General features: G+C 41.2%; 1 protein-coding gene across 4 annotated transcripts; it reads right to left on the bottom strand.

Moving 5' to 3' along the window:
* Positions 1–1,015: 1,015 nt before the first annotated feature.
* C4BPB (complement component 4 binding protein beta) lies at positions 1,016–12,734 on the bottom strand. 4 transcript variants are annotated; one of them, XM_029230587.1, is made up of 8 exons: positions 12,584–12,734; positions 11,654–11,839; positions 10,997–11,196; positions 10,267–10,437; positions 8,347–8,523; positions 4,447–4,540; positions 2,420–2,543; positions 1,016–1,664 (listed from the first exon to the last, which is right to left on the bottom strand). In XM_029230587.1, the coding sequence occupies exons 3-8, from the start codon at positions 11,052–11,054 to the stop codon at positions 1,593–1,595; spliced, it is 696 nt and encodes a 231-aa protein (XP_029086420.1). In that variant the 5' UTR covers positions 11,055–11,196; positions 11,654–11,839; positions 12,584–12,734; the 3' UTR covers positions 1,016–1,592. The 4 variants fall into 4 exon arrangements, with proteins under 4 accessions (XP_029086420.1, XP_029086416.1, XP_029086419.1 ...); XM_029230583.1 differs by having other exon boundaries at positions 1,232–1,440; XM_029230586.1 differs by having other exon boundaries at positions 1,232–1,440; positions 11,654–11,814; positions 12,584–12,716.
* Between the last annotated feature and the right edge of the window lie 4,351 nt (positions 12,735–17,085).

Below are 17,085 nucleotides of genomic sequence, written 5' to 3'. Positions count from 1 at the left end.
GAGGGGTGTGCTTCATTCTAAACACACTGAATTAATGATATGTATATATGTGTCTATTAACAGACTGTAGGCTACCCGAGAGGCTGTTTCTTGTTCTCCCTCATAACTTCCCCTAGAGATTTTCCATTATTTCAGGCTCTTTTCTGTATTTTGTTTGTATTTTACCAAGAGTTCCTATGCGTTTGGAGTAGAGGTCAGAGTCAGAGACGGGAGAAGCTTGTCATACCAGATCGGTATAAAATCTTGACAAGAAAACCTAAGGATTCTTATTTCTTTTGCCCTCTGAAAAAAGAATAAGAAAATATATTCAGGGCTTCCCTGGTGGCGCAGTGGTTGAGAGTCCGCCTGCTGATGCAGGGGACGCGGGTTCGTGACCCGATCCGGGAGGATCTCACATGCCGCGGAGCGGCAGGGCCCGTGAGCCATGGCTGCTGAGCCTGCGCGTCCGGAGCCTGTGCTCCGCAACGGGAGAGGCCACAACAGTGAGAGGCCTGCATACCACACACAAAAAAAGAAAATATATTCATATGTGTTGCAACATCTCAAACTGAAAAAAGAATAAGAAAATATATTCATATGTGTTGCAACATCTCAAATTGAGGGCTAAGTTTCATCCAAAAGGCAGTGAGCAATATTACCACAGAAGGTTTGGAAACGTGGTTATATAAACAGGATGTCTGGGAGATCCAGGCGAGAGTTTGGGTTCTAACTCTACTTTTGTCTCCATAAGTCATTTTAAGGCTATAGCTGTTCTGAGCCTGTTTTCCCAAAATGAGACATTAATTTTTGCCTCATAAGTTTTGATTAATTGGGGGTTAATTTTTGTTAATAATTTGCATCTCATTTTAAAAAATGAAACAGTAATTCCCTGGCAGTCCAGTGGTTAGTACTCCACGCTTTCACTGCCGAGGGCCCAGGTTCAATCCCTGATTGGGGAACTAAGATTCCTCAAACTCGTGTGGCACCGCCAAAAAACGAAAAGAGAAAAAAAATAAGGCATGTACCTTAGCTGTGATCTGAGCTTCCCATTCTCTTTCAGACAGGAAATTAAACCTTTCCCTCCCCATTAATGTGTTTCTAATTCTGGTCTTAGACAATCACCACACTTGGTCATTCTACATCCAACACACACGCACACACACACACACAGACACACCCCATGTGTCATGCAACTGCAGCTGGTTACTATGAAGTTGCATTTCAGCCCAAAGAAAGAAAAATCTGAAACCAATTTCAGAGCCAAGAGGAAATTTTATTCATAGGAGTATTTCTATTACCCAGTCTGCTCAGACAATGTCAGGGCAACATTTTTGTCTTCAACTCAGCTTTCCTTATTTCCAGAGAACATTTTACTTTCTCCATCATTAAGCCACTTTTCTTTAATCTTTGTGTAAAGTTCTCTATGGCTTTGCAAAGTTCCTTACTCTCCTGAAAGGCAAGCTGAAGAAAGAACATTTTTTGAAGTTAACAATTTAAGAACTGAGACTCAGCTCTATACTCGGAAGCTAATGAGTAGTGTTTAGGTGCCCAAATGGGGGCTCACAACAAGGCTAGCTTCAGTACGGATCTGGGTCTTCAACATGATGAATCATTTAAATTTGCAGGTTGGTTGGGGGCTGCCTAGGGCCCCTTTCAGGATGTTGCCAAGTGTCCCTCTCTTCTCCCTGGGGTACAGAGATATATATAAAATCTTGCAACTTGGTGTGTCTTGGGGGAAGTTATCACTGCCTGCCCCTGGGGTACTTTTTTATTTTCTGAAAATAAAATTTAGTGGCTTAAATCTACTTGTCATCTCAGTAATAAATATAGACTAAGAGAGGAGTCTCAATGAAAATGGATCTGTTCAGCATTTTTGTGATTTTTTTTGAAGTCTAGAAAAAGTTTAGAGACTTTTTGCAGCAATACTTCCAAGTCTAAGACATAAGTTTATGTACCTTGCTCTTTATATATTTTATTTATTTATTTATTTTTGCGGTACGTGGGCCTCTCACTGTTGTGGCCTCTCCCGTTGTGGAGCACAAGCTCCGGACGTGCAGGCTCAGCGGCCATGGCTCACAGGCCCAGCCGCTCCGCGGCATGTGGGATCTTCCCGGACCAGGGCATGAACCCGTGTCCCATGCATTGGCAGGCGGACTCTCAACCACTGCGCCACCGGGGAAGCCCTACCTTGCTCTTTAAAGCACATGAGACAACAACCCCTACCAAAAGGGCCTCATGAGGTATTAACGATGGTGGAGAATGGGAATTCATATACAAAAACATGAGTTACTAGTTTATAGGCCCCACTCTACAATCAGGCCAAGCCCAATCCATTCAAAGACATTCCAAATTGAACAGCTATTTACTGAGCATATGCCAAGAGCGACACCAGGCCCTGGAGGCACAGCTGTGAATAAGACAGAAAAGAGTCCACTCTTACCAGTGCCTTCTCCAACTCCAACTTAGCTGGTTTGGGAGCTTCTCGGATCAACTCACAGACCGGAAGGGTACTGCTCCACTCCCCATCAATGCACTGTCGCTGCTGTGTGCCCACCAGGTAGTACCTGGACGCAAGTAAGAATGGCAACAACGTTTACACTTCCACTTCTTGAACTGGGCCACTAAAGCTGGTTTTATGTAACAGTATTTCAGTATTTCACACTGTAATAGAATCTACTTTTCTGCCCCAGAACCCTAATGCATGCTTAAGTTATCTCAATATCACAAAGCAGTCATAAAGTAAAACCATTCTCCTGGGGGTTTAGAGGACCCAAGTGATGAGTCAGACTGTAAGACATGGAGGAGTGAAAAATTCTAAATATGTGTTTTTACACGCACAGTTTTTGGGTGGGAAGGGTGAGGGAGGAACCTCTTCATTGTTCAGTACTTTAAAAAGGCATCTGTCGGGCTTCCTTGGTGGCGCAGTGGTTGAGAGTCCACCTGCCGATGCAGGGGACACAGGTTCGTGCCCCGGTCCAGGAAGATCCCACATGCCGCGGAGCGGCTGGGCCCGTGGGCCATGGCCGCTGAGCCTGCGCTTCCGGAGCCTGTGCTCCGCAACGGGAGAGGCCACAACAGTGAGAGGCCCGCGTACCGCAAAAAAAAAAAAGCATCTGTCATCTATGCTCTAAAAAGGAGTAGAAAGCTAGAGACAGCCTTCAAACAAATCTTGGGGAACTGCTTAAAAGGAGCCTCAGCTCTTAAACAGAAAAACATGAGAGTTGATGGCAAAGTGCATTGGAGGTAAATAATGAGATTGAAATGCCAGTGAGGTCACATGACTCTGAGTTAATAAGATTGAGGCCAGGAAAAGAAAAGGTTAGGAGATCTGTAAGCAGGTGACCAGGCAGTCTAAGTTAAGGTTAGACTTTAATTGCTATGCCCTAAGAATCTCTACTCTAAATAATTCTATTTCTGTACTTCCATATATTCTGTGGTGGGTTTTTTTTTTGAGTTTTTTGTTCTGAGACTGTTTAGAAAAACATATTTTTTTTGCGGGGGTGGCTGCATTGGGTCTTTTGCTGTGCGTGGGCTTTCTCTGGTGGTGGTGAGCAGGGGCTACTCTTCGTTGTGGTGTGCGGGCTTCTCATTGCAGTGGCTTCTCTCGTTGCAGAGCACAGGCTCTAGACGCGCGGGCTTTGGTAGTTGTGGCACATGGGCTCAGTAGTTGTGGCACACAAGTTCTAGAGCGCAGGCTCAGTAGTTGTAGCACACAGGCTTAGTTGCTCCGCGGCATGTGGGATCTTCCTGGGCCAGGGCTCGAACCCGTGTCCCCTTTATTGGCAGGTGGACTCTTAACCACTGCATCACCAGGGAAGCCCCAGAAAAACATACATTTTAAATATTTTATCTTGTCTTAGCTAAGAGAAAAAAGAGTGATACTTCTATTAGGATAAATAGGAGGATCAGTCTGTCTTCTAGGGCTTGGGGAGAGCTGGCAGTGGGCTAAAGCAGCTCTCAAAATCAGAATGTGTAGGACTTCCCTGGTGTCACAGTAGTTAACAATCCACCTGCCAATGCAGGGGACACGGGTTCGAGCCCTGGCCCGAGAAGATCCCACATGCTGCGGAGCAACGAAGCCCATGAGCCACAACTACCGTGCTTGCGCTCTAGAGCCTGCGAGCCACAACTACTGAGCCCACGTGCCACAACTACTGAAGCCCGCAGGCCTAGAGCCTGGGCTCAGCAACGAGAGAAGCCACCGCAATGAGAAGCCCACGCACTGCAATAAAGAGTAACCCCCACTCTCTGCAACTAGAGAAAGCCCACGCACAGCAACAAAGACGCAACGCAGCCAAAAATAAATTAATTAATTTTTAAAAATGTTAAAAAATCAATTCAAAAAAATATATATCAGAATGTGCTAGGTAATCAGGGGACTAGGCTGAGATAGACTGGGTCTTTTCCAAAACAAGGCTACTAGTCAATGGGCAAGTTCTCATATTTAAAAGGCTGCAATACACTTACCTCGCTTCACAGTAATAAGTAATGGTAGATCCCGAGTTGAAATCTATTCCTTCAAAATAGCCATGAGTTGGATTCTCAGGAGGGCCACAGTCTCCTGAGAGACAGGAGTATAAGAATGACAGCTGTGAAGTCCTGTAATGCTCAATTAACAACGCCAGGCCCCTAAGTGCAACTGTGTAGTCCAGCACCTGCCACCTTCACAAGCCCATGTGGGATCTGGGACATGTTCTCCATTCATTTCCTTCTGGTCAAATCATATTTATCCATGAGAAAGACTCCCTCCCCTGGCTCATTCTATGAGTCATTAGTGATGTGAGAGTACCTTGTGATTGGCAGGAACTTGAGGAAAGGAAGGTTAAGTTGTAGAGATGCTAATTGTCAGTGTACAAGAAGGGAAAAATTAGGCTATAGGTAGAGATGGAAGAAGTAACTCCTGAAACAGTAAATAGTGTGAGCTCAAATGGAGGTTGACTACCCCTGTGTGACTGTTGTTCCATATGAGAGATTCAGCAAAAAACGGAGAACAGAGCTGTGAGGAAAGAGGATGAGTCTGTAAAATTATGGAAAGAGAGTCGGACAAGGTACTAGATGTTGTGAGTTTTGGTTTTGGCTCTTCCACTGACCACATGGCATGAAAGAAGCCATTTTACCTTTCTCAGCTTCCTTCTTTTTAAATTAATTAATTAATCAATTAATTTTTTTTTTGGCTGCATTGGGTCTTCGCTGCTGCACGCAGGCTTTTTCTAGTTGCTGCGAGCGGGGACTACTCTTCACTGCAGTACGCAGGCTTCTCACTGCAGTGGCTTCTGTTGTGGTGGAGCACGGGCTCTAGGCTCGCAGACTTCGGTTGTTGTAGCACATGGGCTCAATAGTTGTGGCTCTCGGGCTTTAGAGCGCAGGCTCCGTTGTTGTGGCGCACGGGCTTAGTTGCTCCACGGTATGTGGGATCTTCCTGGACCAGGGCTCGAACCCATGTCCCCTGCACTGGCGGGTGGATTCTTAACCATTGCACCACCAGCGAAGTCCTCAGCTTCCTTCTTAATCTATAAGATGAGCAGGCTAAATAATATTATCCCTAAGGTCCCTTTCAGCTCTGAGGTTATATGAGTCTAAACTTGTTGATCAAGATTAACAGCTGGGCTTCTTTGGTGGCTCAGTGGTTGAGGGTCCACCTGATGATGCAGGTGACATGGGTTCATGCCCCGGTCCGGGAAGATCCCACATGCCGCGGAGCGGCTGGGCCCGTGAGCCATGGCCGCTGAGCCTGCGCGTCCGGAGCCTGTGCTCTGCAACGGGAGAGGCCACAACAGTGAGAGGCCCGCGTACCGCAAAAAAAAAAAAAAAAAAGATTAACAGCTAAATTAAGAATAATTATGTATTTACTGAAACACAAAGTCTTTAAAACAAATAGATAACTAAAACAGCAAAGCATAAAAGAGCATGTATAATATAATACTATTTTTGTAAAACACAGGCACATACCAACATATATGAACAGAAAAAAAAAAGTCTGAAAATTATATACCAAAGTACTCTGTTATCTCTTGGTGGTAGGTTTGTAGGTAATTAAATGTTTTCTTCCTTTATTTTCTGTATTTTTCCACAACAGATGTATTACTTGAGCAGTTAATAAATAACTTTTAAAAGATCAAAACCTGAGTTCAAAAGTTGTGTAGAAGAAAGGAAAAAGAATTTCAATGAGTTGATTAAGGAACTCCAGTGTCCCAAATGGACACCTCACCAAAGATATACAGATGGCATATGAAAAGATGCTCTACATCATATGTCATCAGCAAAATGCAAATTAAAACAACAGTGAGATACTATTACACATATATTAGAATGGTCAGTCTCTGGAACACTGACAACACCAAATGCTGGGAAGGTTTTGGAACAACAGTATTCATACATTGCTGGTGGGAATTCAAAATGGTAGAGCCCCTTTGGAAGACAGTTTGGTGGTTTCTCACAAAACTAAATATACTCTGACCACATGATCAGTGGCCCACTGAAGAAGAGCTATGAAGGTGAAAACTTACATCATAGAAAAAAAACCTTCACATGGATATTTTTAGCAGTTTTATTCATAATTGTCAAAACTTGGAAGCAACCAAGATGTCCTTCAGAAAGTGAATGGATAAGTAAACTGTGGTACATCCAGAAATGAAACATTATTCAGCACTAAAAAGAAATGAGCTATCAAGCCATGAAAAGACATGGAGAAACCGTAAATGCATGTTACTAAGTGAAAGTAGACAAACTGAAAAGGCCACACAATGTATGATTCTAATTGTATGACATTCTGGAAAAGGCAAAACTATGGAAACAATAAAAAGATCAGTGGTTGAGAGGGGTGGGGGAAGTAAAGTGATAACAGAGCACAGAGGATTTTTAGGGTGTGAGAATACTCTGTATGAGATTATAACGAGGTACATATGTCATTATACATTGGTCCAAATCCATTGAATGTACAACACCAAGAGTGAACTCTTAGGTAAACTATGGACTTTGAGTGATAATGATGTGTCAATGTAAGCCTATCAATTGTAACAAATGTAGCACTCTTGTGAGTGACGTTGATAATGGAGGGGGGCAGGGGGGAGGCTGTGCATATGTGGGAACAGGGGCAATAGGGGGAATCTCTGTATCTTCCTCTCAATTTTATTAGAAACCTAAAACTGCTCTAAAAAAATAAAGTATTGAAATAAATAAATTTGCAATGTTAGATGTGTACCATTCCAAATGAGATTTTAAAATTAATTTTTTGTGTCCTATTTTTTAATTTAAAATTCTGGTTAGGAGTGCATTGTAATACCAAGTCTGCCCATCCAGGATCTTTTCTTTTAGTCATGTCTTATTTTATGTCCTTTGGTAAATTTTCCTATAGGTGTCATGAATGGAATTATTTTTACATTTCAATATCCATCTGATAACTATTACTAGAAAGTGAAAACTGTTGATTTTTCAATATTTATTTTGTATCCAAGAATGAAGTTTTTAGTAGAATTTCTTGGATTTTTCAGGTGTATTTTGCAAATAATGATATCCTATGACTCACCAATCATTCTAGGACTCTATCCTATAGAAATAGTAGCATAGACATAAAGATGTATGTGTATAGACATATATATATATACAAGAACATTCATTTCATCATTGTTTGTAATAGCAAAAATATGGAAGTATAATAAATGTTCATCAATATGAGAGATATGGAATAAATCATGGCATATCCACATGTAGTTAAAAAGCAGGAGGTAGAGCTATACATACCGATCTGAAAAAGATTTCCATGTATCTTGTTATATGAAAAAAGAAGGTATTTAAAAAATATGTATAGCAAAGTCCCATCTTTGTAGGTATATATGTGTGTTGGTATGTGTGTGTGTGCATTTATTTAAAATATCTGTGTAAACATAAGAAAAAGTCATTAAACACATCCAACTAATTACCTCTGAGAGCTATGAACTATAGTGATAAAAGGAGGTATTTTCAACTCTTATTCTATGTAATTTTGCAATGATGAGTTATGGTCTTTTTTCCCCCTGTTTTTGTTTATCTTTCAAAAAATAAAGTTATCACATAATCTTGAAATTTTAAAAAAATATAGTCTGATGTCCCAAACTACCCTGTGTTAGATCTAGTAATACAGGAATCCTACTTGGGGCGGGGCGGGGGGGAGGCGGGTGGGGGGCGGGTGTTGTTTATTGTTTGGGTGCTGATCATTTCATTAGAATGCATTGCTTGTGTTGAGCTTGGCTCTTTCTTGGCTGCCTGCTAGATCCTAAACCCTTCCCAGATACAAAAAAGAGGACAGTGTTGTGGGCATGTGGTGAATGGCTAGACTTTTACTGCCGAGCAGTATCTTTGGGATTTACACTTTTTTTCTCTTATACTTACTGCTTTTGCAGACAGGAAAGGGAGGCACCCAGGTGTGGTTCTCTAGGCACCGGCTCCAATTGCTGCCCTTGAGGACGTAATGCTCATTGCACTTAAACGTGACAGTGTCATTCACGTTCACAGGCTCCAAGGAACTAAACTCACCATTCACCAGCAAAGGGTCAGGACAGTGGCCCACTGAAGAAGAAAACAGGCAGAGATCTGAAAGGGCTATGCGGAAACCTACTGCAGCAAAGGCTAGACCTCCTCAGGCTTCATCAAGAAAATTGAAAATGAGAAAGTAAAACTGCACCTTTTAATATGGACTGGTACATGGTACGAAACCATATCAATGCAGAATGAGAAAAGACTGGGTTGCCCTTAACTGTGGTAGAAAATGTCTTGATCATGCACAAGAGTGACAACTGACATTTGAACTTACTAAAATTAAGCATGTAACTGGAAATTACCAACAGCATGTTCATCGTTCTCTTATGTTAAGCATTGCTCAAAATTCTTGAGCCCACGTTTGAGGCAAATGTTTCCTTCCCTTTCATCCTGTCAAATACACACATTAGTCATCATTTTTTACTTTGTTTTCTTTTGTTCTGGTAGAAAAACAGGAGAATACAAAGGGATGTGAATTTGGTTGTATGAATAAAGGATAAATATACAGGTGTGCTTTAGGTATAAAGGAGAAATTTACACTCTAGGTTTAAAGGAGAACTAATCCAGCTATTCCTAAAAACAGTATTAATAAAGAGAATGTGGACTAATTATTCTCCATCTCTACAGACACCACAAATGAGTTTTATGTACCTGAACAAATCACTTAGATTTCAGTTATCACATTTGTAAATTGAGAACATAAATTTTCCCATTTCAAAAATTATATGATGGGGCTTCCCTGGTGGTGCAGTGGTTAGGAATCCACCTGTCAATGCAGGGGACACGGGTTCGAGCCCTGGTCCAGGAAGATTCCACGTGCTGTGGAGCAACTTAGCCCATGCGCCACAAGTACTGAGCCTGTGCTCCAGAGCCGCGAGCCACAATTACTGAGCCCACATGCCACAACTACTGAGTCCACATGCCACAACTACTGAAGCCAGTGCGCCTAGAGCCTGTGCTCCACAACAGAAGCCTGCACACTACAACGAAGAGCAGCCCCCACTCACCACAACTAGAGAAAGCCCGCGTGCAGCAACGAAGACCCAACGCAGCCAAAAATAAAGTAAATAAAATAAATGTATAAAAAAAAAAAAATTAGGGGGCTTCTCTGGTGGCGCAGTGGTTGAGAGTCCGCCTGCCGATGCAGGGGACACGGGTTCATGCCCCAGTCTGGGACGATCCCACATGCTGCAGAGCGGCTGGGCCTGTGAGCCATGGCCGCTGAGCCTTCGCGTCCGGAGCCTGTGCTCCGCAACAGGAGAGGCCACAACAGTGAGACGCCTGCGTACCGCAAAAAAAAAAAAAAAAAAAAAAATTGTATGATGGATGAAATGGAAATAAGATATATTTACTTCAAAATAATAATAATGCAAAGCAGAATTGTAGATTTAAAAAGTCATGTTGATCATACATATGAATTCATTTTACACTTCTGTCTTTTGTATATATTTAAAATTTTTCATAACTTAAAAATTTTAAAGCAATATGATATTAAACAAATTACAGCCCCCCCCAAAAGTAGTTTTAATATGTAGAAGAAATCCTTTCCTTCTTGTAGGGATGATTGCGTCTACTAATTCAACTAAATTAATACTAAGAGCTGATTATGTACCTACTAAGAGAAGTTCCACAACTAGAGTGCTTTAAAAATGTATTACTAGAAGTTGAGAATTTTTTTTCTTATAAAGTCTTACCATGGCCTACTGGAGGTACGATATGAAAGAATACAGAGGGATGACAAGGTGAACAAAGTAGCAGAAAGATCAAACTTACAGCGGCACTCTGGAGCAGAGGCATTCCATCCCTTAGATGCATTACAAAAAAGGGTTTTCTCTCCTACCAGGTGGTAGCCATTGTTACATAAGTAAGTCCCCAGAATTTGTCCTTCCCCCTCCTTTGCAACAAATATGCTATTGTCCACTGGGGGAAGTTCTGGACAGATCTCTGTTGGAGGGGAAAAAAAAAAAAACAGATTCGTTTGACGTATCACATGCCCTGAGGAAGCACTTACTAGATTCCCCATCCAAGTGTCTTTTGGCTTGATTATTAATTCTGATTCCTTGTACTCTTCCATGTCCATGTACATCCACATCCCTTCCCGCCCAAGGATTCCCAAAGTTTTGTTTTCAAAAGAATAACAGGAGTTTTACTCAAGTTCAGCCATAAGTTATCCACTCCTAAAAAAAACAATCCCCTTTCCAAATAGTGGTCCTGGAGTTTATCATAAATAAGACCTCTCAAGATTTTGAAATTGGTACATTTTTTGTTCCCAGAACAGAAAGGGAAAGTAGCAGACAACGACCCACTTCATAGAGCAAAATCATTAAATATTTACTACGTCCCTATTGAGTTCAGAGCATTAGGCCAAGTAATTTGAGATTTTTCAATGAAGGAAATATATTTTATAAACTTCAGTTTCATTAAAACCCCAGATAGAATGCCTCATAATCCACAAACTGATATCACATGCCTTACAGACTGAGGTTTAGAAAAGCATACGTACCATCTGAGGCAGAAATCAGCCACATATCCACAAGACAGCACATAAACCAGAAAAACATCTTGCGATCAAAATTGTTTGACCTGGGTTGGAAATAACCCAGCCTAGGATCCTGGTTTAGATCAAAATAGGTCTTCTTACAACACTTGAGATCAGACCAACCACCTCCTTCCTAGAGAAGGGGTTGTCTTGATTTCTCTTCCCTGGAAGGAAAAAAAAATTTTACAAGAGGAAATAAGAGTAGCTGTAAGGAAGTTGGTACAAGGAGGGATTTTGCAAAAACCCAAAGGGGTGATAAAAAAGAGTTGTCGGTTTTAAAACTCAGTTTCAGAAATAGCCCAAGTGTTGCTTATGTAAATCCAGTTGACCAGTCCCTTTGAACTGCAGGCTGATCCTTCCTCAACAGATTTGGGCCAAATGGTCTTGCCATGACCTTCACATCTGTCGATATTTGCCAGTGTTTACAGTCCACCTTCTGCAACTCTCTCCAGCATTGTGGGTAGAGGCGGGGAGGTGGGGGTGGAGGTGTGCATTCCTTGTGCTTTCCCAAGTAAAACCCAACTCTGGGTGCTACCTCCTCCCCCTTTCTTAAATACCAGGTATCCTAAGACTGTAAGCAGCATTGAAGTCTAAAAGCTCAAGGAAGTCAACTAGCCTTACCTGTCTCCAACCTTCCAGACCATATGGCTTCCCAGAAAGGAGCTGGTCCTGGTGGATTCCAAACTTGAGAAGGACTCCAAAGTCCTGCAGCAACATAATGTCCTCATTTGCCAGCTCTGCACCAGGCTTCCCATTCCGTGGTCTTCTGTGCAGGATTTGACCTGAGTCCAGAGTCAACCAAATGAGCTAAGAGAGAGATGAGGGGAATGCTTTGGTCTTGGGAATGAAGCATGTAAAATTGCTTTTGGGTTCCCATAGCTTCTTATTCACGATGATTACAGCCATTAGCTAGTTGTCTGTGATCCAATTACAAAACTGGGGTAAAATTCCTACAACATCTTAAGTTTAAATAAAATAACAAATATAAAGCATAATAATAAATATAAAGGCATAAAAACACAGTAAGGTCTCTAATGTTATTCTCATCCCCACCCATTATCATTACTTTGGTTTTTTTGCGGTACGCGGGCCTCTCACTATTGTGGCCTCTTCCGTTGCGGAGTACAGGCTCCGGACGCGCAGGCTCAGCGGCCATGGCTCACGGGCCCAGCCGCTCTGCGGCATGTGGGATCTTCCCAGATCGGGGCACGAACCCGTGTCCCCTGCATCTGCAGGTGGACTCTCAACCACTGTGCCACCAGGGAAGCCCCATTATCATTACTTTGTAATGATTTGTTCATGTCTTTCTCCCACACTAGACTATGTTAAAAAACAAAATTCAAGATCTAATTGGCTTTATTCAACAATTCATTAATCGGGCAGCATCCCACCTAGTAAATACAAGGGCACTCTGAGGAGTTGTACAAAATGGAGGGTTTTTATAGAAGGAGAGTGGGGCAAGGAAGTTACTAGCAAAAGAAAAGGAAGAATTGTTTCAGGATAGGTCACCTTCTTTGGGGGAAAAAATGAGAATCTAATCATGCAGATTACCTCATTAGTGCTGACCAGAAAATTCCAGACTGGCCCAATTAAGAGTATATTCCTGGGGGCTTCCCTGGCGGCGCAGTGGTTGAGAGTCCGCCTGCCGATTCAGGGGACACGGGTTCGTGCCCCGGTCTGGGAAGATCCCACATGCCGCGGAGCAGCTGGGCCCGTGAGCCATGGCCGCTGGGCCTGCGCGTCTGGAGCCTGTGCTCCGCAAAGGGAGAGGCCACAACAAACAGTGAGAGGCCCGCGTACCGGAAAAAAAAAAAAAAAAAAAAAGAGTATATTCCTGGGGAAGGTCAAAATTGCAATTAGATCAAGTATTAATATTAAATCTAGGTTTGGCATCAGGACTTTAGCACAGATGACGTCATTTGGGACCTGTGGTTCCCTCTTTAACAACTGTCAACAACTCTAGAATAGGGATTGTGCCTCATCTGTGTTTGCATTCCCTTCCTCTGCATTGCATAATGAAAAGTATTGATAGAATCGTCTGCTAAATGAATAAAGCAATGCAGAGTAAATGAAAAGAAGAGTCACCCAGAAACTCTACCACAGCCCCTCAGATCCATACTGATAACTTATTATATACTGCTTTTATGGTTTTTCTGTGTCTTTGGTCAACTAATATGTGAGCTCCTACAATGCAAGCATCTTTTAAAGTATAATTTTCAAAAAATTAATAACATGACATTCATGTAAATATAAAAGGAACAAGTGTCAAAGATTTCACTCAACTCATTAATTAATGAGGGAACCATTAAGATGCTACAGTGAATTTAAAGAAGAATTTGAGGAACAGATATATAATATATAGTCAGTCAAAGGCATTCTAAAATGACTTTTCTACTAGAAGCAAAACTGGTTAATATACAGGGCAACAAATTGTAATACTTGAAATCAGATTTTCTAACTGATGGAAATTAATTGAATCTCTACTGGACAAAATTCTTTTGCTTTGCCCTGATTGGGAATCATTTGCATTGTTCTCAGAAAAGAATCATTTGCATTCCTACCCATTTTCTACAAATTAACCTCTACTCTTATAAGAGAGTTGTAAAAGACCCTAGTTAATAGAAAGTCAACCAAAATTACACACCCTTATGGAATCAATAATCCCTAGAGAGTGTCTGCTAGAGAATACTCAGTAATTCATAAAAAAATGTCTCCAGGGCTTCCCTGGTGGCGCAGTGGTTAAGAATCTGCCTGCCAATGCAGGGGACATGGGTTCGAGCCCTGGTCGGGGAAGATCCCACATGCCGCGGAGCAACTAAGCCTGTGCGCCACAACTACTGAGCCCGCACACCTTGAGCCCGTGCTCCGCAACAAGAGAAGCCACCACAATGAGAAGGCCGCACACTGCAGCGAAGAGTAGCCCCCACTCGCTGCAACTAGAGAAAGTCCGCATGCAGCAACGAAGACTCAACACCTCCAAAAAACAAATAAATAAATAAATCTCTTAAAAAAAAAAATGTCTCCAGTGATCTCTGTTTGTCTAGTTCCAAGTTTTGAGCAATTTTTAACATACCACATATTCTATTTCTTGAGGAATACATGTTCCTCAGTATCTAGTGTACATAATGTTTGTACAATAAATAATAAAAAATGAAAGAAAATTTTTTTTATTGCTACATAAACATGAGTATAAAATAGAGCATTATTACAGGAAATAATTGCAAATAAGTCTTCGTCTCAACGGCTTATTTTAGATTCAGAATGATTAGGACTTTAGAAAGGTACTATATTGCTTATAATACTGTCTTCCTAACATTTCTTCGTGAAATGTAAAAATATTTACACTAAGTGGGATATAGAGAGACTATAAATATCCTCACAAAGTTCAGGTCAGGTTTTATGGCCAAATAAAAGAAAACTTTGTTTTCAAAGCGTATTGAATTTTGTAATTCCATATAAGGGATTACGTGTTTTATTATGGGTGTCCAAGTTTGAATAAACTAATAAATGAGCATTAACTGACCCTTCTAGACTGTTGAACAATTTGATCTGATCCAGATTGTTTCCTGGAGAACTAGGGTAATAAATCAGGTGCACAAGTTGTACTCAGACTGGTTTGATTACTTTACAAAGGGATGGCGGCCAGTAATTAGCGGAAGAGATCAGAAGGTGAGGGCGGAAGGGTAGAAAAACAAAAGTCCGCAATGCCTAGGCTGGGGGAAGAGCTGTGGGGAGTTAAACAAGGGGAACACACCCTGTGATGTGTGTGTGTGTGTGATTTTAAGAGAATTGGGAAAAGATTTTTAAAAGTTCTACAGTATGTTACGAATGAATTTCCTTCGGGTCTTTGTCAAGACAATTCAGAAAAGATCTAAATTGCTTCTCTGATTATTTTTTATTTACCGAGTTGATGTTTCTTGAATGCCTCATCAAGAAAAACCTGGGCCAGAAAAGTAGCCTTTACTCAGATTACATGAGAATAAAATATATAAATTTTAAAAAGGTCAAACTGTTCATGAAGCATTGTAGAATAAGCTTCGCTTGTGAGTCAAAACAGACATGCACTACAGCAAGATCAGACTTGATGAATGACAAATAGTGTGTCTTTAAGTGGTGGCAATATAACTCTTCAAAGACTACTGCTCACCTTGTTATGTCCCTTCAGACTTACTGCAAAGTCCCTATTACCTACTGACGCAGATTGCTATTCATTCCCAAAATCCCTTCCATCCTTCTTCTTTAGTAATTAAACCACAATTATAGCTGGCACAAGGTCACTTGGAATTTTTTTTTTTAAATACATTTCAGCCTGCCTGCAGTAATATATAGCCATGAGCTATGAGAATAAGTACTGCGTGCAACATTTAGAAAACACCCTTAAAGGAAGTTGGTGTACCCTTTTTGCTCCCTTTTTACTGACTGGAATGTAGACATGATTCCGGTAGCTTGATATTGTACTATGAGGTAGAATCCAGCACATTGTAGGTGAGAGTAACCTTCTGCATGTGTAAGGTGCTGTTATTTTGGATTTGGTGACACCTTCAGCTGAAACCAACTCTAATCTGAAACACTCATGAATACAAGAAAATAAGGGCCAACTGGTATTTGAGTGAAAGGACCCAGGAATTTAAATTTGGAAAAAAATGTTTAATAGACTTTACTAAATTGTGCCTAGAGGCTGTTTTCCATCCCATGCACAAATTCTAAAAAAGCAACGGATGAAAGAGAAAACCTAGGAAGTGAAAACTGAATGTAAACAATAAGGTAAATGGATCCCTAATGAAGAAAACCCAAAGGGATAAACAAGCTATTCCCGGAAAGTAGGCTGGATACTTGGTGAAGGGCATTACACTTTTTGAGGCGAGGTCCCATTAGATCTGGAATGCTCTTCCCAAGGGTTCCTATGCTTCTGAAATTATTTCACTTAATTGCAAGGAGAAACTCACCTATAGAATCTGACTTAGTTTTCAAACGTGCGGTATCACATATACAACCGAAAAGCGTACCTAAATGTCTTTGGGAATTCAGAAGGGAGTTATTCTGCCCCAAATGCAGCTGGCTTAATGAGAATAAAAGAAGAAAGACTTTGTTCCCTCAAGTTAAGAAAACGAAAACATTACTCTCCATGATTAGCAATGTTATCTTATTACAATCTATTCAAATTCTTGACTAATCCACAATGTCCAGTTAAAAAAAAGTGAGCATTTCAGAATCTCATATATTCCCCTTCTCTGCTTAAGAGTTAATATCAAATAGATGTCTTCATTTTTTATGTCAAAGGAAAGAAAGGAAGATGAGGTGTATTTGTATGTGTGTAGATTATCATCTACCTCCTGGTTTCCTACCTTGAGGTCCAAGGATAGGCTTCAGGAGGTCATGACCCCCCACTAAATTGTATGTACAACTTATGTGTGTGTACCTTTTTATGGGGAGAGACTCCTTACCTTTTTTCAAATTCTCAAATGATTTCAAGACAATGAGTGTAGGTTGGATGGTGCAGAATACTTCAAAACCATAAAGCATGGTAACAAGCTATTGCCAGACTGCCAGAGGAAGTATCAGTGGGGTTGTCACCAACAAGGACAAGCTAGTGAACCCAAAGGCTGACCCTCCTCGTGGTGAGTCCCCAGTGAAGACCCTGGAGAAATTTAACACATGATGTAACAATTATGGCTACAGAAATAAAGCAAATAATGACCCTTACCCAACACGGGAGCACTCTCCAAAAAGTCATTTTCTAATCCTGATCATCTTTTAAGTTTCCAGCTATATTGAAAAGTAGTATGTTATGTGTTTATTGGGCCCTCACCATCACAAATCTTATAATTTGACAAAAACTCCATCATTATTGAGGTGAGTCACACAATAAGGGTGTTCATTCACCTATTTAAAAAACAGGGAGAATGATCAAAGACACTCCCCAGCCTTCTTCAAACAGTGGCTTGATTGCTGAATAAGGGAAAACTTAACAAAAGGGCTTGGAGAGTTTTCCAAGGAAATCACACCCTTGACACCTTCGTTATTGTTACTCCTCCAGATACATTACTAAAGCT

The sequence above is a fragment of the Monodon monoceros genome, unplaced genomic scaffold (genome assembly GCF_005190385.1).
Source record: "Monodon monoceros isolate NGI ecotype Baffin Bay Population unplaced genomic scaffold, NGI_Narwhal_1 Super_Scaffold_18, whole genome shotgun sequence".
Taxonomy (NCBI): domain Eukaryota; kingdom Metazoa; phylum Chordata; class Mammalia; order Artiodactyla; family Monodontidae; genus Monodon; species Monodon monoceros.
Note: the sequence above shows the minus strand (reverse complement) of the source record. Positions and strands in the feature narration are given on the sequence as shown.